This window comes from Elephas maximus, chromosome 18 (genome assembly GCF_024166365.1).
Source record: "Elephas maximus indicus isolate mEleMax1 chromosome 18, mEleMax1 primary haplotype, whole genome shotgun sequence".
In the NCBI taxonomy this organism is placed as follows: domain Eukaryota; kingdom Metazoa; phylum Chordata; class Mammalia; order Proboscidea; family Elephantidae; genus Elephas; species Elephas maximus.
The window spans coordinates 6,604,006-6,625,664 of NC_064836.1; the positions used below are offsets into that span (position 1 = coordinate 6,604,006).

General features: G+C 36.9%; 1 protein-coding gene across 11 annotated transcripts in view; it reads left to right on the forward strand.

The window, feature by feature from the left end:
• PTPRC (protein tyrosine phosphatase receptor type C) overlaps positions 1 to 21,659 on the forward strand; it is a 137,409-nt gene that overhangs the window by 104,137 nt on the left and 11,613 nt on the right. For all 11 annotated transcript variants that reach the window (XM_049857680.1, XM_049857679.1, XM_049857683.1 and 8 more), the window contains 12 exons: positions 379 to 439; positions 4,268 to 4,376; positions 5,147 to 5,181; positions 8,718 to 8,827; positions 9,385 to 9,475; positions 9,562 to 9,638; positions 13,497 to 13,533; positions 13,637 to 13,734; positions 14,450 to 14,575; positions 17,151 to 17,308; positions 17,497 to 17,632; positions 20,052 to 20,201. In XM_049857680.1, coding sequence (XP_049713637.1) covers positions 379 to 439; positions 4,268 to 4,376; positions 5,147 to 5,181; positions 8,718 to 8,827; positions 9,385 to 9,475; positions 9,562 to 9,638; positions 13,497 to 13,533; positions 13,637 to 13,734; positions 14,450 to 14,575; positions 17,151 to 17,308; positions 17,497 to 17,632; positions 20,052 to 20,201 — 1,188 coding nt within the window. The remainder of the gene's footprint in view (positions 1 to 378; positions 440 to 4,267; positions 4,377 to 5,146; positions 5,182 to 8,717; positions 8,828 to 9,384; positions 9,476 to 9,561; positions 9,639 to 13,496; positions 13,534 to 13,636; positions 13,735 to 14,449; positions 14,576 to 17,150; positions 17,309 to 17,496; positions 17,633 to 20,051; positions 20,202 to 21,659) is intronic.

Here is a 21,659-nt window from a genome sequence, read left to right on the forward strand (position 1 = left end):
TGGTTGAATTTTCTTTTTAAATCAAATGCGAAGCTACTTGTCTATTAATTGGGAATTTTAACTTCCAATTATGAACAATTCTTCTGTATTGGATTTTATTTATTCTTGCTGATTATCATTATTATTATTGTTGATAAAAGGATTAAAATTTCTTTATATCTCATGCAGTGTCAAAATACTTTTTAAAAAATATCTGACAACAAACTATTGATATAACCTTGAAATTTCAACTTTAAATTAGAGCAAACCAATTTAATATTTAATAAATTTTAAATAAAAATAAATAGCATTGAATGATGACTAATGTATGTTTTACATTATGATATATAAATTTACCTTAGAAAACTAATTTATTTTCTTTTTATTGCTGAAATTTAGGTCAGTTTTTACAATGGGAAATTTTATGGACTCGCAGATAGTAGGACTAAATCAACATCTTGTAAGTCACCACTGAGCTATTTATTTTATTATCTCTATAGTAACAGAGTAATTATCTCTATAGTATCTCTATAGAAACCCTGGTGGTGTAGTGGTTAAGTGCTACAGCTGCTAACCAAAAGGCTGGCAGTTTGAAGGTACTAGGTGCTCCTTGGGAACTCTATGGGGTGGTTCTACTCTGTCCTGTAGGGTCACTATGAGTTGGAATTGACTCAACAGCAATGGGTATGGGTATAGTAACATATCTTAGCACTTACACCACTGTATTATTTCATATTGAAACTCATATTTCATTTTAAAATATTTAAATAATAAGCTTTCAATGAACATAGTATTATAAATTGTTCTGTAAAAAATAGGTGAACATTATATTAAAATACAATATCTGCAATTCAGATAGTTGTTGTTGTTAGGTGCGACCCTGTGTGACAGAACAGAACTGCCCTATAGGGTTTTCTTAACTGTAACCCTTATGGAAGCAAATCTCCAGGTCTTTCTACCTGTGGAGCCATGGAGTGGGTGGGTATGAACTACCAGCCTTTAGGTCAGCAGACAAGCGCTTAACCATTTGCCCCAGTAGGGCTCCTAAATTTAGATGAGTAAATGATTTTTCATTTATTAAAGGATTGTTGACCTATAGAATAATACGCAAAAGGACTTACTGCACAGATGATTAAATTACGACTTTTTGGTGGCATTTCCTTCATGTTGGCAACTTTGTTTTGTGTAATATTCTGCAATTATTACCTATTTTATCTTATCTTGTCCTTCAACCATATACTTTGTAGAAGTGGATGTTAGGTACAGATATTTTTTTGATTTACCTAATTGAAGTTTATTTAAATATTTCATAACAGCAACAATATGGCTGTTCAGTTTTTTATGATTAACAACTTAAAAATAATTTCAATCAAAGTAAAGGTGCACACAGAAAAAATCCAGTAACTTAAAATTTCGTTATTTTAATGAAAATAACAGCTGTGTCACAACACTCCCCACTAATTGTTCAGCTCGTGGAAGCAACCATTTCTAACCATTTCTATTTTCAGTTCTCTTCAGAGCTTCCTATATATGTAGACAACACTTGTATGGTGCTCTTTCCAGAGTTATTAACATTGCCTGTGGATATGAGCCTACACAGAAAGAACACTTGGTACTCTGCTTTAAGCTTTCTCTGTTTGTTTACTCTGTAGGCAAAATTAAGTCATTTAAACTGCTGTATGCTGTATCATCAACCATAGGCTATTTCTGTTACTGTCGTTGCTACTCTTCAGTCCTTCTTTCCTACACACATAGGCACATAGACAATCACTGAAGCTTTATTTTCCAAAGTCAAGAGGAAGATACAAAAACAGCTTACTTTCCGAACTGCTAAGTTCTGTGAAGTTTTAGCCCTTTTGGTTAAGATTTGTAACATAATAGCTCTAGTATTAAATGCCATACAAATTTAGCCGTGCATCTGTGATTCTATTTCCATATTAGACTTTTCTTTTGTATCTCTTCACAATAAAAATGTTTTTTTTTATTATGTAAATCATTTTTAGCTGTATCATCCACTCTTGGGGTCTTAAACTCAAGTAGGCATTTCAAATTCACACACCTTAAAAGGACACAGAGAATCAGGCAGAAGAACACAGCAGTTCAGGGACTTCTCTCTGACCCTTCCAGAGGTGAATCTGATGAGAGACCACATTTGTGGTACAGGTGCCAACCAGGCTTAGAAGCTCCATATCCCAAATAAGAACCAGTTTCTGAAGTCCTGGTGATCTATTTCCAAAAAAATCAGCTTTTGAAGACCCTATAAAGCACAGTTCTACTTTAACACACATGGGATCACCATGAGTTAGAGTTGACTTGATAGTAACTGGTTTTTTTTTTTCCTCTACTAATATTTCCATGGGAATAGATTTCAGAGGTGTCAGCAGGGCTGTGCCCAGTTACCAGAGGGTGGTACCTCAGGGAGACCTGCAGCTATGGCTTCCCAACAGCTTGATCTGGTTTTTCCATAAACCTCTCTGTTCAGATGCAGTTTAACAACCAGGGATTCTTTTATCTCCAGCCCAATGCCTCTTCTGTAGATTTATGATTTAACAGCTAAAGGTTTGCATATCCCGTTTTCAACCTGGCATTTCCATTTAGATGTCTGATAATTATTTCAAACTCTCAAATCCAGAAAGGAACTCTTTCTCCCCTGAAGCCTGTTCTACCTACAGCCTTCCTGATTCCAGTTAATTACAACTCTGTTTAACTATTTCCCCCCACTTCAAAGTTACTACCCTGGTCTGAACCACTGTAACCTCTTGCCTGGATTATGGCATTCTCATTAAGTAGTCATACGAACCCTTGTAACACGCAAGTCAAAATTTATTACTCTACTCAAAACCCTATAAAGGCTACCTATTTCATGCAAAGTAAAAAAACAAAATATCCTTAAAATTGCTTAAAAGGCCCAAATAATCTGACCCTCTCACCCTTACTTCCTGCAACACTGGCTCTTAGGTCACATCTGCTGTTCTCCCCCTCATGCACTGGGTTCCAGCCTCACTGGCATTTTTGCTATTTCTTGGGCATGGCAGACATGCTCCTGCCTTTGAGTTCTTGCCCTGAGTATGCCCTCTGCCTAGAACACAAAATCCTAAATATTTGCTTGGCTAACTCCCTTTCCTTCTCAATGAGCCCCCCTAACATATCTGACAATGTACCTGATGTTGGGATATGGTACCTCCCACACTCCCAAATGCCCTTATCCTGCTTTTCCATTTTAATCTTTGCAGCCCTTGTCTTCTAAGCTGCTTTATTATTTGCTTATTTATTATATTTATTCTTTGTTGTCTGACTTCCTCAGTAGAAGATGATTTCTATGAGGACAGGGACCTTTGTCTGTTTGGTTCTTTGAAGTATCCTGAACACCTAGAACAGTGCTTGGTATACAGTAAGACTTAAAAAAAAAAATTTTTTTTAGCAGTGTATAGTTGGTACTTACTGTGTTTCAGGCATTGTGCCTAGTGTTTATTGTAAATCAACTCATTTAGCTTCATTTTAGGAATGAGGAAATTGAGACATAAAGATAGGAAGGGTTCTGGCCAGAGTCCCAACTAGAAAGGGGTAGAGCTAGCAAATGGCTCTGGGGTCAAGGGCCCTTAAGTGACTGCATTATTTTCCTGCACTTTCACTGTATATGAAAAGCTGAACATATTATTCATTATAAGGTATATTTCCAACACACTCTCTCCTCTGCCCTTTCCTTCAGGAAAGGGTATGATTTCACTTTAAATCTTAGGGAAAATTTAAGTCAGGGTAAGTCTCATCCTAAGTATAGAATGAAATATTTTTATCTCTTGGTTAATTAATTTTACCATCAATGAGCAGGTAAGAGGGTCTATCTTTGTGGACCAGAGGCCTTTTCTGATTCCCTGAGGAAAAGACCCACTTCCGCATATAAAGCTTAACTCTATGGGCTTCTCTTTGAGTCTTATAATAAGTAGATTACCTGTTTGATAATTTCAAAATGGAGTGATTGAAAGAAAGATATTAAATCTAAATGGCGTTATTTCATAAGGGGACATTATTTAATGGAAGGGAAGAAAACTGCTCTTCTATATCCTAATTAAAAAAAAAATTACTTTCTTTAAATATAAAATGTTTTTATTGGTCCTACATAGTTTATGTAAAATTTACAAAATCAGGAATTTATTGTATTTGTTCTTACCCTCAAACCTCAAATAAGTGAAAATATTAGAATGCAAATACTTTAAATGCGATTATTCAAAGAATTCAGAAAATATTTGCCATCATAAGCTCTTTTAATGTGTTCTTTTTCATTTTCTAGATAATTCTAAAGCTCTGATTATATTTCTGGTATTCCTGATTATTGTGACATCAATAGCCCTGCTATTTGTTCTCTACAAAATCTATGACCTGCATAAGAAAAGATCCAGGTAAGAGTTGCTTTCCAAATATAAAAACGGTAATACCAATGCAAGCACGTATTCATGGGGCAGGGATGGAACAAGTTAAGTGAAAAATATGAATTCAGACAGCACAGTGTGAAGTTCAGGTCACAACTGAACTTTTGATCAAAGACTTAGTATGGATTTTATTCCCCCACTGCTCTCGAGTCGATTCCGACTCATAGCACCCCTATAGGACAGAGTAGAAGTGCCCCATGGAATTTCCAAGGGGCACCTGGCAGATTTGAACTGCTGACCTCTTGGTTAGCACCCATAGCACTTAACCACTACACCACCAGGGTTTCCATGGGTTTTATTGGTTTGTGTTAAATCTTAATATTTTCTACAACCATGAATAATGTTATGGACTTCTTTTAATAATGACCAGTGAAAAGAGGGTGTGTCTGTTCCTTCAGTACGAAATGGGTTAGGTGGCTCTAGGAATGAGAAAAGGCAGAAGAAAGGGTTGGAGGGGTAGTATATATGGGGAAGCATATGTATTTCTTTGGCCAAGAACAGCCACGTTTTACGAAAAACAGGAGGTTTAAAATAGCTTACCTGAGTTTCACAGGTTGGTTATTTCCTCCTTTGCTCCCCTCTCCTTTCCCCTACCTCCTTGTCTTCTCTCGTTTTATCCTCCCTGTTTCCCTTCCCTCCTTCCTTTATCCCATTCATTAATGGAGAAATAAATCAATTCAATGCCAACCGAATTCTAGGTTTCTTAAAATATAGCAACTTGTGTTTTTTTGTTTCCACAGCAATTTGGATGAACAACAGGAACTTGTTGAAAGGGGTAAGTATGCAAATTTTTTTACTGATCAATAGTCATGCCCCTACATTTGCATCCATACAGTTTAAAAGAGAATTCAGTGCTTTGGATCTAACCCAGACTTTCTCTGTTGATGAAACTTAAATTCGTTTATTCAATCATCAAGCATCTATGAAGTGCTCAGTGTATGCCAAATATTGTGCCAGGTACTGAGAATACCATAGTGACAGACTCTGCCCTGAAAGGGTTTAGAATCTAATAGAGCAAAACAGAAGTACTGACAAATATTACCAAAACCAAACCAAACCCATTGCCATCAAGTCGATTCCAACTTATAGCAACCCTATAAGACAGAGTAGAACTTTCCCATAGACTTTCCAAGAAGCCCCTGATGGATCTGAACTGCCGACCTTTTCTGATTAGCACTTAACCACTATGCCACCAGCGTTTCCACAAATATTACAGTAATGCGATAAATGCCATAGCTATTGAATGTGTGTGGTTCTACAGAAAGATGCCCAAGCCGTCGAGTTGATTCTAACTCATTGCGACCCTGTAGGAAAGAGCAGAACTGCCCCATAGGATTTCCGAGGAGTGGCTGGTGGATTCAAACTACCAACCTTTTAGTTAGCAGCTGTAACTCTAAACCACTGAGCCACCAGGGCTCCTATAGAAAGATAGAAGGTAGAAAACTGCCTATAGGGAGCAGAAAGATCTGAGTCTTCTAGGATGGTGGGTAAAGGTTAGACTAAAAAATGAGGGAGAGGGAAGAGAGCACAGAAAGTCACAGAGATGAGAAGGTGGTAAATCTCCTCAAGTCCCTGCAAGCTTGGGTGGCCGCTCCCACTAAAAAGGCACATTTATGAGCACAACCAAGGACAGCAATTGGACTTATGAGAGGAAAGAAATTCCTTTACTTTTTAAAACTTTTATACAATTTCTTTTTAAAAATACGATTTTTATTTCATAAAGAAGACTAGAGTTAAAGAAACCACAATCAGTTTACAATAAAGGAAATAATTTGTTTTCTCATGCTCAGGAGAGGAAAATTTTCAGAACTCCTCCATCTTGTTTTAACTTGTCCTTGAAGGGCATCCCCTGGCAATACCAGGTACCACGTCTGTGTGCAGAAGCTTCAGGGCTAGCTCTTTGGGGCTTCTTTGATATACTTTATTTTCCTTTGCAGATTACTGCCTGACGTTCTTTTACACATTTATTCATTTGTTTCTTGACTAATCTCCCCTAACTAGAATGTAAGCTCTGTGATGGGAGGGATGTTTTCTTTTGTCATTCACTGTCTTATCTCCAGAACCTCTGCGATTATGTGGAACTCAATAATTATCAATGAATAAATAAATGAATGAGATAAAGAGTCTTGACTGGTTTTGATAGAGTGAGTTAAGAATGAAAAGCAGTAGGGCTATGGGTACCTGAGCAGAGAAGGTGGATCCATTTAAAAGAGTCAAGACTGACTGGACAGCATCAAAGAAATACTTTAGCTCAAGGGTAATCTGATTGTCCCTCGGAATGAATTCAATTTTACCCCGACTTCATTAGAATTTATCCCAATGCCCAAACCCAAAGCAAGATAAATGGAGAAAAAATTAAGGCTGTGAAGGATTTCATTTTACTTTGATCAACAATCAGCACTCATGGAAGAAGCAGTGGAGAAATCAGAAGACGCATTGCATTGGGCAAATCGGATGCAAAAGATCACTTTCAAGTGTCGAAAAGCAAAGATGTCACTTTGAGAGCTAAAGTGTGTCTGACCCAAGCCATGGTGTTTTCAATTGCCTCATATGCATGCGAAAGCTGGACAATGAATGAGGAAGAGCGAAGAAGAATTGATGCCTTTGAACTGTGGTGTTGGTGAAGAATATTGAATATACCATGGACTGCCAGAAGAACGAACAAATCTGTCTTGGAAGAAGTGCAACCAGAATGCTCCTTAGAAGCAAGGATGGGTCCTGTGTTCAGAATAAATACTAGGGATTCTCAACAACCTGAAGAAGAAATTGCAGATGGCAAGTTTGATAATTGCGATTGGAAAAGCAATTTCCACTGGCAGTAAGACATATGTACAAACTTCATGGAGAGCCACTTTCTTCATCTGATAAATAGAGGGAATTAACAAGAGCACTGAATACAAATACTATCAGCATCAGGTGGAAGAGTAGGAAAAATGTACTTTTTACATGTGTGACAGCTCAATTTTCTTATTTATCTAAAACTGTTGCTTTTCAGATCCACATACAGTTACAGCTCACTCTTCAATAAGTTATTTTACTCTTCAGGAGACATTTTGGATACTCAGAAATTTCAACCTTAAATTACTTTGTGAACAGTGATCCTGTTTTCTGAGATATGAAATTATAGATAAAAGGAAACATATTTAGCACATAATGTGTTTCGTATTTTGAAAGCATAAAGAATATAACTTGTTTTACAAACTAGTGTGAACAGATAATCAAATTAAGCTGAGTTTTGGGTACAGTGTACTAGTCACATTCTCTCCTTTCACTTGTATGTTTAAAATATTTTTTAAGTTAAAAATGGAAATAATAAAAAACATTAATTGTGATATAGATAAATAAGTACGGTAATCACTATAAAATGCATATAACCAAACAAATAAATGTGGAAGTCATTTCGCTGGTGATATTTGGTTTGGGACCTGAAAGGTGAGTACCTGTTCTGTAGGCAGAGAAAATGGGGAAGGACATTCTAGAAAGAGGGAACACTATGGACACAGACAAGGGGACATGAAATCATGTGATGCATTTTATAGAATATTTATGCATAAGGTATGAAAAAAGAGGGTGTGGAAATAGTGCAGACAAGATAAATCAGATGAGATTATGGAAGGACCCATATATCATGTTAAGCATTTAAACTTCAGATTTAATGCAATGGAGCATCAGCAAGTTTTTATTTTTTTTCCCACAAGAAGAGTTGCATGATCATATTTGTATTTCAGAAGATTAAATCGTGGCAATTTAGAAGTTAGAGCAGTATGAGGAGTGAATGGAGATGGGGGCAGGGACCAGGGAGATCCACAGATGATGAAAGCTGCTGAACCTGGTCACCGGCAGAAGAGAAGGGACCTAGTGGGTATAGGGAGAGAGGAGACATCTCAGATAACTTGGAAATTTCAACCATTAATTACTTTGTGAATGGTGATCCTGTTTACCGAGATAGGAAATTCTAGATAAAAGAGAGTGAGTTCTATTTTGAACACTTTGATTTTGAGAAACAGATGAGTTGGAATTGACTCGACGGCAATGGTTGTTGTTTTTGTTTTCAAATGCGTTAAGTGTGAGGAAAGTCTGAGAGTCCGTGGGAAAGATGAACATAAATCCCACAAGAAGGCTGCGGTATGAGACTTCTAAGCCATTGATTTATGGGTGAATGTTTATATGAGAGTGAGTTTTCCCAGGTGGACTGTGTCTGGGAAGGAAAGAAGACTAAGGAATGAATCCAGGATATAAATGTAATAAAATTTGTATGAACATTTTAAGGATAGACATAACACTAGTCCTGAATCTTTAATATGTTTAAAGACGATGAAAGACAACTGATGAACGTGGAGCCGATCCATGCAGATACTCTGTTGGAAACTTACAAGAGAAAGATTGCTGATGAAGGAAGACTCTTTCTGGCTGAATTTCAGGTATGTGCATTCTCATGCATTATGGTGAGGAATGCTATTTTAATTTTCAAGATAATTTCATTTTAAACACAAGTGTATAACCATTTTCCTTTATAATTTATCTCACACAATACTACAACAGAGTCAAAGCAGATCTTTACAGACCAGAAAAGAGACTCATAGAGGTTGACAAACTCTTAGTCATACAGCTAGTAAACATTTTCATACAATGCTTTATTGTATTTATAATTATCACACTTGACTGATTTGAACTTGTACTTTCGATAATCATCCAACTTTTTTTTTTTTTAATGAATTTTAAAGTGGCACAGCAACTAATTCTAAATTTACTCTCAGTTATGGGTTTTGTTCTCCATGTAATCCATCATTAATTTTTAAGGAAAACAAAGTTTTTATTTTTCATAATTCCTAACAATGTTAATTTTAATTACCATATGCAACTTGTGCATCAGTATAAAGGAAATATATTGCACAATGTTTCATTTGCTCGAATGGTAACTGGCAAGAAACTATTTTCCCTGAATTTGCTGTGACCAAAGGATCTTTGTGTGTTTCAGAGCATACCACGGGTGTTCAGCAAATTTTCTATCAAGGACGCTCGAAAGTCCTTTAACCAGAACAAAAACCGCTATGTCGACATTCTTCCTTGTAAGTACTTCCTGAGAATTGAGGTACCATATGTTGAGGCTACTCAGTTATTTAGTATTTCACTGATTTTTCTTTTCTTTAAACAGATGATTATAACCGTGTTGAACTCTCTGAGATAAATGGAGACGTAGGGTCAAACTATATAAATGCCAGCTACATTGATGTGAGTGAAAACGCATCGTTTCTTTCACTGATTTTCATTTTTCTTTTATCTATGCGTTCCATTCATTTCCATATTTGTCTTTGGAAAAGACTTGAAATATTATCAGAAATACTTTGAAGTAAGTCCATAATGTTAACATATATAAACCACAAAATCTCTAGCATTTACATGAATAGTTACATATCATTTGTCTACTGGTACTAAGTGTAATCTGGGATTTTCCTTTACTATCAAAATAATGCTAATAATTAACATATTCTGGTGTCCTATTGTATGCTGGATATTAGACTAGATGCTCTGTACATGTATTTATCACAAGAGCCCCACACTTGCCCCAGCCATCTGCGCTGTGCTCATTGTACAGGTCAGGACTGCAGGCTCTGGCTAATTATCTTTACTGTGATGTTCTTGGCTGACACAGATCATCTGTTCTTCGTATTTATCCAAAAGTGTATGTATCTGTACATGGCTGATTCATTCAAAATATTTTAAAATTTGTTATTTCTTAATTTTTAAATAAGTAATGCATCACGCGATTTAAAAAATTTAAACTAGTATTAAAAATATAGACCGAAAAAAAAATTCCTCCCGCCGAATCCTCCATTTTCTCAGTGTTTCCACTTACCGGAAGAGGCTTCTATGTTAGTTCTGGTTTATGCAGCAAGAATTTCTTCATACAATCCACAAGAAAGCACTAACATTTATAATTTCCCTTCCTCTTTGTACAAAAATAGCAACATAATCCCCACATTGTTCTATATTGTGCTTTATCCACTGAAAATATACATCTTAGAGATATATACTATCACTATTAAGAGCAGGGGCTGGCCCGCATTTTCTGGCAAGAGCTAGATAGCAAATACTTTTGGCTTTGCAGGTCACACCATCTCTGTTACAACTACTCATCCCTATAGTTGAACTGCCAAGCTTTCCTAGACAATTCAAAATGTGGCTGTGTTCCAAAAAAATATTTACAAAATCAGGTAACGTTGGATTTGGTCTTTAGGCCATAGTTTGCTGACTCTGAACATACAGCTTTTTCTACATCTTTCCTTTTCTTTATATTCTTATAGTACTTTGTCAGTAATTTGAATTTAACTAGTTCCTATATTAAAAAAAAAGAAAGAAAGAAAGAAAAAGAAACCCTTACCGTCGAGTTAATTCTGACTCATTGCACTCGTAGAGGTTCCAAGGAGTGGCTGGTAGATTCGAACTGCCGACCTTTTGTTAGCAGCTGAGCTCTTTATCTGCTGCCCAACCAGGGCTCCAGTTCCTATATTAGTGATCAGTAAATTAAGTGTGATTTCTAATTTTAGTATTAGAAAATATTGATGAAATGTATTACCATGGTACAAGAAATAATCACGATTCATATTTCACAATGGGTTTCAGTATATCTGGAGGATAAATTCCTAAAAGAGAAATTTGCAGGGTCAAAGGGCATTTGCATTTGTAATTTTAAAAGATGTTTCCAAATTGTCCTCCACAGGCATTGAACCAGTTTATATTCCATCAGCAACGCTTGAAGGAATTGCTTGGTGGTGCACACGGTTAAATAGGCTGCGAGCTGAAAGCTTGGCAGTTCGAACTCACCCAGAGGTGCCCCTGAAGGCAGGGCTGGCAGTCTGTTTCTGAAAGGTCACAGCCTTGAAAACCCTGTGGATCCGTTCTACTCCGCACACACAGGTTCGCCATGAGTTGGAGGCGACTTGATGGCAGTTAACAACAACTCATGAGTGTGCTTATTTCCATATAGCCTTGCCAAAAGATTGTTCTGTCAAAAACTTGTTTTAGACAACCAAACAGTTGACAAGATATATCGCATGCTACCATATATGCTGGTTTATGAAATAATTACCAAGTTTTTCTTGAAGAAAAAGCAATCGTAATTTAGTTGATTTTCATTAGTTTAGCCTACTGGAATACAGAAACTTTTAGCAGAGTGGATGAAATGGCCACATTTCAAATTATAATATTTTATTTGTTAACTTACACAGTTAACAGAAATTACAGAGTGATTCGGGAATTTTACTTGCATTAGTCATGGAGCATGCATCTTCGGTATCTGCGTCTTAAAAAAAACTGTTGCCATCGAGTCAATTCTGACTCATAGTGACCCTATAGGACAGGGTAAAACTGCCCACAGGGTTTCCAAGGGGCGACTCGTGGACTTGAACTGACCTTTTGGTTAGCAACCTGGGCTCTTAACCACTTCAGCACCAGGGCTCAATCTGTGTTTTAGTCATTAATAAATTCCTTTTTGAGATACCTAATGACTTTCCAGAGCAAAACTCTTGGCATCAATGATGCTGGTGGGTCTCATGACAATAATAATAAAATTTATTCTGTTCTTACTATGTATCAGTCACATTTTAAGTGCTTTATGTATATTAATTCAATTACATCTCACAACAACCCTAGGAGGTGCTCTGCATTTTGCTAGTATGAGCAGAGGCAGGATTTTTTCCCAAGCCTTCTCCCTCTGGAGACCACAACCTAAAGCCAGTGCTTCCCATCACCTTTGCTTGAAATTCAACAATTTCTTTATCACAGCTTAATGCTGTCCCTGGAAATTTTATTCCCAGCAACAAATTTCTCTTCCCTTAACACATATTCATGATACCCACAATGTAATCTCTTACTCTCTTCCGTTTTTACGTGACCTCAAAAGACGTGTTTACAATGACATCCAAAACTTGCAAATGTGAGGCCCCAGTCTTTGGAAATACAATTACTGTGTTATAATTTTACCTCTATTTTAATGGTTTCTGTCAGGTGACCCCAGCAAGCCTCCAAATTAGCATAAATCAAGTTCATTTTCATTTATTGTGTCTTTCCCAAATAATTTTTTTTCTTCAAAGTAATTGAGAGCAGACCTGGTTATGTGAGAGATTTTTTAAGAATTTAGATAATCTCTGGGGGGAAAAAAAACTTCATATTCTATTCAATATAGACTAATGATTTTGGTGTCTGGTTCCACTCGTGTTTCTCTGAGATAACAAGGAGCTTCAAGAATGCATTGTCCCCAGCCTTTAGATAGGTACTTGACATACTGTAACCACTCAACAAATACTTGTTGAATAAATGACTGTAGGAATGATACTGTATCATGAAGTTACTGACATTTATCTTACATTTTGTGGCCCATGTGACTAAATTTCATCTAATGGCAAGTTATTTCTCCCTGAAGAGCTTCTTTGATTGCTGAGGTGAATTTAAGGAGGATGAGGTAATTTGGGAAGAAATTAGCACACTCTTAGCTGCTTCTGTATTCCTTCTTTGCCTTGACTAATAGGAGTGGAGAAATCAGACATCTTGAGGAATGAAATGAGAGTCATTGTGTCTCTTATCTGGAATGGCAGCAAAAAGGGGCGGGGCTTGAGGGAATAGGCAGGATATTCCAGCAAGAGTTAAGAGGTGGAAATGTGGGGTAATCCCAGAGTGATTTATTGAAAGAAATTGAGTAAAAATTCCAAAAGTAACTACATGGTGGTGGGGAAGATTAAATTCTGGCAGATGGTGCTGTGAGCAGTGGCAGGAATAAAATACAGGAATGTCTGGGTTACTACAGTAAATTGTTGCACATCCCAGATGAAAACAAATTATAATTTTTAAAATTGTTTTGGGCATATAGGGAAGACACAAAAGTTAGGAATATTGTTTCCAAATGCTAACTTGTTGACACAGCTATGTGCCTGATCATACATTAACACCTGCTTATAATTTTAAAATGCCCTGGAAAATCCACAGCCGAGAAATGGCGGATCCAAAGCGACTGCACGGACACACAGTTTTGCACATTGATGAGTAACTGAGTGATCAGTAAATGACGTGCCTTTCTGTATGTGTTTTGAACAGGGTTTCAAAGAACCCAGAAAATACATTGCTGCACAAGGTAATTTATTTGACAGTCTGCTATTCCTTTTTTTTTTTTTTTAATTGCGTTATATCACTTGTAAGAAATATTTCTTATTAGCTTGCATGTGTTCACTTCCTAGGACCCAGGGATGAAACTGTTGATGATTTCTGGAGGATGATCTGGGAACAGAAAGCCACGGTTATTGTGATGGTCACTCGATGTGAAGAAGGAAACAGGGTAAGGACCCAGCAGATTCAAGGGGTAGATACACATTGTCAGGGTCCGGAAAACAAAGTGTTGAGTTGCATTTTAAAAAGCATGGATATGTGTTTGACAACTAAAACAGGTAGTTCTCTATTTTAGTCATTGTAACACTTGCTTTACATTTTTCGTAAATGTAGAAAAATGATATTTGTACCTATCTAAATACATATGTGCATGAAATCTCAACGCTTTTGCATAACTGCCAGACTTTACTATTTGACTCCTGTTTCTTTTCAGTATTGTTCTAAATTCAGTCTACATTTAGGTACTAACTTCACAAGTGCTTGTGAATGCTTGAAAGCAAAATAACCTCGGGCAGATAGATGGTTAACTCATGCAATGTGACTTTAGGAAGTTTGAAAGTCTCCCATTCTCCTTCCTGAAACGAATCACATGCAGTTTATCCCTTTTTGATAATCAGCGAGTACATGTTCTGTAACATGCAGCTAAGCCTGGGAATATAGCCCTTCTGCTAAGTAGGATGAAGGAATTCCTTCAGGAGACATGAATGGGAAATGGAATACATTTCAAGCATCATAGCTTAAGGTGTACATGTGAATAAAGGAGAATACATCAATGTTTTCAGAATTTCAAATAAATAAAGTTTTGTTTTTTAAAAAGAATATTTAATGAAACAACTTTGTTTAAATGAAAAATAAGAACCATTAATGATTTTTTAAAAATACAGAACAAGTGTGCAGAATACTGGCCATCAACGGAACAAGGTACCAAGACTTATGGAGATGTGGTTGTGAAGATCAACGAACACAAAAGATGCCCAGATTACATCATTCAGAAATTGAGCATTACAAATGTGAGTCTATTTTATGACATAATTTTGTTTTGCTATGTTTTTTTCTGAACATACTGTAATGGAATATGAAAGTGAGAAATTAAAAAGTATCAGGGAAACTATTTTTAATGACCTTCAGGAGAAACAGTTGAATTAGAATAACACAAGCCAACAGAGTCGTACTAAGTCATTGGTCAAAGAAGTGATTTTCCAAGTCAAATTGAAAGTATTTATTCTTCTCTGGCCCATGAAGTATAATGAAAATAGAGGAGTTCATTAAATGTGTTGAATAAATGATTACATTATTGAATTAATGAACAAATACTATTCTTAATGAGTTTAGTAGTATTATGGAAAGAATATGTATACAAGTGGCATAAGGTCCCTGTGTGGTACAAGTGGTTTGCACTTGATGACTAATAGAAATGCTGGTGAATCCAACCCACCCAGTGGCACTGCTGAAGAAAGGCCTGACATTTTTTGCTTCCATAAAGGTTACCTTATGGAGCTCAGTTTTATTTCTGTTACACTTGGGATCACCATGAGTTGGAATCAATTTGAGGGCAAAAGGTTTGGGGTTTTTTTGTGTGTGTGTTTTAAGAAGTATCCAGTTATAACTATACACCCCAGTTCTACTTTGTAACACATGTGGTTGCCATGAGTCTAATCAACATAAAAGCAACAGGTTTAGTTTTTTGGAGTTTTAAGAAGTAAAAAGTTGTAATATGTAGTAGAGATATGTTTAGCACAGAAAAGAAGGAGGTCAATGTGACCTTAAATAATAGTTAAAATGGAGGTCTCCACACATGTTGTCTGATTCCAATTATATAAAAAAAGTCCAGAATAGGCACATCTACAGAGACAGAAGGTTGATTAATGATTGCTTAGGACTGAGGTGGTGGGGCAGGAATGGGGATGATTGCCAATGGGTGTAAGTTTCTTCTTTAGGGTGATGAAAATGTTCTATAATTAGATAGTGGTGATGGTTCTACAACTGTGTAAATATAACGAAAAACTGTATACTTTACATGGGTTAATTTTACGGTATTTGAAACACATCTTAACAGAATTGTTAAAAAATGCCAGTGTTTATAAAGGAGGTTGAAAATTTCTCTAAATTCCAATTGTTGGAGGGCTTTCAGTAATCTAAATTTTATTTCTATATGGTCCAGGTAAATTCTCTATGCAAAAAAAAAAAAAAATTTGTATTTCTCCTAAGGGCTTCTAAGGCTTCTGTGGAATTAGTAACTACTATGCACATGGCAGAAACCCTCGTGGCATAGTGGTTAAGTGCTATGGCTGCTAACCAAAGGGTTGGCAGTTCGAATCCACCAGGCGCTCCTTGGAAACTCTATGGGGCAGTTCTACTCTGTCCTATAGGGTTGCTATGAGTCGGAATTGACTCGACGGCACTGGGTTTAGTTTTTTTTTTTTTTAATGCAGATGTTGTGTTGTACATAAGGTCACCCGTATGAGTTGGAACCAGCTCAACGGCACCTAACAATAAGAAATTGCCCATGGAGGGGCTGTGGAACAATCCCACCAAGTTCATGGCTAAATAGGTGTCTGACTTAGCCATGGGGGCTCCCAATCCATAGAAATGGGTGGATATGTAGAGGCTGATGCCATCAACATTACACTGATTAGTCTGGGGTTACTATTCTTAATGAACTCAGTTATTTCCTATCAGAAAATTACAACCAACCTTTTTTTCTTTTTTCTTTATTTTTAAAGTGTTTTGTTTCTCCTGTCATCTAGATGTAGGCACTTCTTCTTCATACCTGATCAGAGAATTACGACTTATGCATCGTCTGGTGGCTACTGTGAAACTGAGACAAACTTGAGCTGTAATTTGGGACTGACTAACCTCAGTTCTCTCTCTACATTTCTGAATTGATGATTCTAATATGAGAGAGCCTAAGAAATATAGCATTCATCAAATAACTAGACTTTCCTCACATGACCAACAGTCCTGTTTGCTGGCCTGCCAAGCAAGAGTATTTCAAACAGCTCTGAGAATGACCTTTTCCTTTATATCTTTACACACACACACACACACACACACACACTTGCACACCTTCCACTCCACTTTTTGGTTTGCTTGTAGGTTTTGCTTTTTGACTTGGCAGCATGGGAGTTTGTAAGAATTTCACCTAAACTTATCTATGTCTTACTGGTTAAAAAACCCAAACCCGTTGCCATGGAGTTGATTCTGACTCATAGCAGACCCTGTAGGACAGAGGAGAACTGTCTCAATAGAGTTTCCAAGGATTGGCTGGTAGATTTGAACTGCTGACCTTTTGGTTGGCAGCCTGATGTCTTAACCACTGTGCCAGCAGGTCTTATCTGGTTAGGGCATGCCAATCCTGCATGATATCTCAACTACTAATTATTAATTAGAAAGGAAAATACCATCAGAGTTGGAAAAAAAAATACAGGATGGCTGAAGAAATAAGAATTCTTTGGAGTGCTTTACCTCTGCAGCAGGCGTATTTTTGTACTGGTCCCCCTGCCACTTAGTTATGTCAGATAGTAGTTTGCTTTCGGGGAAAAAATATATATAGATATCTCAAAGGAAATATTGTATCTTGACTAGAAAAAAGAAAAAGCCACTGGCAGAGAGGTGACCCACATTCAGTTCATCAGCTGGCCCGACCATGGGGTTCCTGAAGATCCTCACCTGCTCCTCAAGCTGCGAAGGAGAGTGAACGCTTTCAGCAACTTCTTCAGTGGCCCCATCGTGGTGCACTGCAGGTAAAAAAAGAACGCCAGTGGCAAGCTGGGGCTATTCAAATCCTTCCGCCACCGGGTGCTAGGGACATCCTACTCTGTGGAAAGTGCTATTTGGATGAACAGTCTTTTCTCTACTTCTTCTTTGACTATTTTCTTGTTTCTCTTCCCTGTCACCGTCACGCCTTCACTGCTATTTTGGTTTTTGTCAGTGCTGGTGTCGGACGCACAGGCACCTACATCGGAATTGACGCCATGCTAGAGGGCCTGGAAGCGGAGAACAAAGTGGATATTTATGGTTATGTAGTTAAGCTCCGGCGACAGAGATGCCTGATGGTTCAAGTGGAGGTACCTTCTAACCTTTAGTGATTACTCTCACTTTTGTTTTCAGCAGGAAATCTGTTCATGGGTAATAGTGATCTTAAAAGTAACCCAAATTCTTCACAACTTCAAACAGTGGGTGACAATGGTTTCCTTTTCATTTCATGAAAACTAAACATGTGTAGGCCACCAATCATAATTAGGAGAATTTCACATTAGTGTCTAAAAGTACTGTGGCAGAAAGGTGAATATAAAACATACTTTTAAAATAATGGAATACCACAGTTTGACGGTTCCTCAAAAAGTTGAACATAGAACTACCATCTGACCAGCAATCTAGTCCTGCATATATACCCAAAATAATTGAAAACAGGAACATAAACAGAAACTTGCACACAGGGCTCACTGTAACATTATCCCTAATAGCCCAAAGGTGGAAACAGCCTAAATGTCCATTATCAAATGAATGGAGAAACAAAATGTGGTGCATACGTACAATGGATTATTACTCAGCCAGAAAGAGAAATGAAGTCCTGATTCGTGTCACGACATGGATGACCCTTGAAAACATTAAGTGAAATAAGTTAGTTACGAAAGGACAAATACTGTATGACCCCACTTAAACAAAACAGGCAAATGTATAAGAGACCAAAACTTATTAGTGGGTATCAGGGGCAAGAGTGAGGGGGAAAAAGGAAAGTTATTGCTTATTGATTAGTCTGGGAGTTATTTCCTCTCAGAAAATGTCAACCAACGTTTTCTTTTTTTGAGTTTCTGTTAACGGTGGTAGAATAACTGAGGAAAAGATAGTGATAATGGTTGTGCAACATTATGAATATATTCCATGTCACTGAATTATACATGTAAAAATTGTTGAATTTGCGAGCGTTTAGTGACATACATTTTTACCACAATTAAAAAGAATGAAATGCCATTTCCACACATCAGACAGGGAACATTTCTGAAAATATTAAATGTTGGTAGTAGATATGGGGAAATAACTATTCCCACACAGCGAATGGGGGTGTGAATCAGAATGCTTAATTTAGAAAGCAATTTGGGAGTATCTCATAAAATAATTTATCTTTCTGTGCCTCAGTTAAGTCTTCTGTAAAATGGAGATAATGATAGTACTTACCTCAGAGGATGGCCAAGACAAATAATGTAATACAAGGAAAGCACTTAGAAATTCCCTGGCACAGAGCATGTATTCAGTAATCGTAAGCGGTCATTATTACTGAAAATGCCCATACTCACCCCAGCCATTCCACATGTATGTATGTGCCCAAGCGAAAAACTAAAGCCATTGCTGTCGAGTCAATTCTGACTCCTAGTGACCATATAGGACAGAGTAGAACTGCCCCATAGAATTCCCAAGGAGTGCCTGCCGGATTTGAACTGCTGACCTTTTAGTTAGCAGCTGTAGCACTTAACCACCCTACCACCGGGTTTCCATACCCAAGAGAAGCCCTTTCAGATGTGCAGCTAGAAGCATGTGCAAGGATAGTCACCGGATTCTAGTACTGTTTGAATAAAAAACACTGGAAACAACCTAGATATATATCAGTAGGGGAATGGGTTAATAAAATGTAGGCTTTTTGGACAATGAATGCTATGCTAGAAAAAAAAAAGAAAAAGCAGCAGTTGAAAAAAGAATAAACTAGGTATATATCTATCCAGGTGGACAGATATGAAAACAATGAGTGAATAAAGTCACCACATGGAACATACAGGATACCATTTATGTCATTTTTTAGAAAACACATAAAACATGCAATGTTTATAGATACATAAATGTTAATGTAGAAATGTAAAAACAGATTGTTACCAGAGAAAAAAGAACTATTTCCACTGTGAAAAAATAAAACAGAGTTGAAGGATACAGCCAAATTGAGGGCAGTAGAAGTATTGGTTAAAGAAGTTTTAACTTTATCAGAAACATGCCATTTTAAAAAAAAAATGAATGCAACTATGATAAATAGTTAGGAATTATTCAGCCTGGGTTTGCTATACTCTCTTTTTTTAAATTTAAATAATTTCGTCTTAAAAATTTTCTAGAAAACTATTTTAGAAAGCATATTCTATGCCATGGCAGTTTGCTTTCTTAGATACACTGTGAAATGGCTGTATCAGTAAGTAATGTGATTTACTGACTCAGCAATAGTGAAAAGAAAATCAGATATAATTGTTAGGAATGAAATAAAAACTGCAATGCCTAATAGGTACCTAATTTATTTAGCAAGCTATTTTTTTCTGAAAGTTAATTTTTTTTTCATATTCCAGAGAACCGTGTGACAGCCAACTCCAGAATATTTAAATGTTCTAGGTGTCAATTTTCTTTAAGCATACATTATCCCAATATGAGAAAAACTATGAAAATAGATATTTTATTTAAATTTTGATTTATAGGACCATAAGTTATTTGTATTTTCCTTTGAAATTACAGGCACAGTACATCTTGATCCATCAGGCCTTGGTGGAATACAATCAGTTTGGGGAGACGGAAGTGAGCTTGTCTGAATTACATCCATATCTACATAACCTGAAGAAAAGAGATCCCCCCAGTGAGCCGTCTCCACTAGAGGCTGAATTCCAGGTAATAACAGCGTAAGAACAACAGTAATAAGAACAGCTAACTTTTGTTGAGTATCATCTGTTTTTCAGGTGCTGTGCTATGCACTTGACCTAGTTCTTGCATTTGGGCCTAACCATAATCCAGTGAGGCAGAGATGAGGAAACTAAGACACAGAGAGTTTCTAAGAAATGCCTGAAATGACCCAACCGTTCTAACGGAGACTCAACTCAGAAATTGATTCTACAGCTAGCATTTTAAACCATTCCTCATTAAGCTGGTGTAAAATAAAACGTCAAAATAATAGTATATAGCCACAAAATTGGCCCGCCAAAGGCAATGTAGTACCTCACCTTTAAAAACTGCAGCTGGTTTCAGTTTGTAAAGGAAATAATTAGAGAAGCTTATGACTGCTTAGGAAGTTGAACTAGCTGGAGCTGATAGACAGTGAAGAATAAGTGTGTCCCAACCTATTTATCAGGCAATTACTCTGCCAGTTAACTTAAGATGTTATTCGCTGTGACTTCAGACAGTTGGCATAGCTATTCCTAAATCTCTCTGTCATTTAAAAAAATTTGTAACTTTTGTCTTCCACCTATGATTTCCAGTTTACCGAGCCTTTGTGAAAACTACCAGACTGGTTGATTTAGAAGTTTCGAAACAAGACCACAGATGTGCTTTTAATCAGATGCTGAATCATTTATGTTTAGGATCTAAGCAGGACTAAGGTGGGGGCAGGGGGATGAAGCATGCGATCACCAAATATTACAATCCATCAGAGACCTTCACTATATTAGAACTGTGCTATATTGGGAGAAGGCACAGGGTAGCCTTGAGTAGCAAAGTGTTTTATTATTGTTTTGTTGTTCTTTTAACTGCTAGATTAACCCTACTTGATACACTAACCCAATTAAACCATATAAAAACATTCACCAGAGACACTTTTCATATTAAATTCACATATAGTCAGTATAAGAAATAGTAACTTCTTTAAGTTCTTCCACTGAACAGAAATGAATGAGTCCCTGCTCTGTGCCAAGTGTAATTCTCAGCACAAGAGTCAAAATGATTTGCAAGTGGACACAAAGAAGACGTGAGAGAAGGGGATCCAGGGCACAGGTAGTGGCCATAACCCTGATAGAAGCAGTGCACTTATTGCATCTAAGCAGAAAGGAAGACAGAAATTGAGGATAGAGGTGGAGGTAGGTTGGTAGATTTAGTGATGGGAAGTTGAAGCAGTTCTTAAATGATTGCCTTTTATTTCTCATGAAATAATGAGAAATAAATATTTTTCATCTGTTGAGAGTTGAAGGGGACAGGAGCGAGTAGGGCGAGAAGAGCTTAAGGTTTGATGAAGGGAAAGGGTATCTCAAAAGTTGGAAACCACGCTCCCTGGTCAGAGGTAGTAGAACTGTCAGAAATTGTTTGTTGTTTGATTATTTGAAGTTTATGATCATGACTATAAGGAAAGACCAGTTAGTT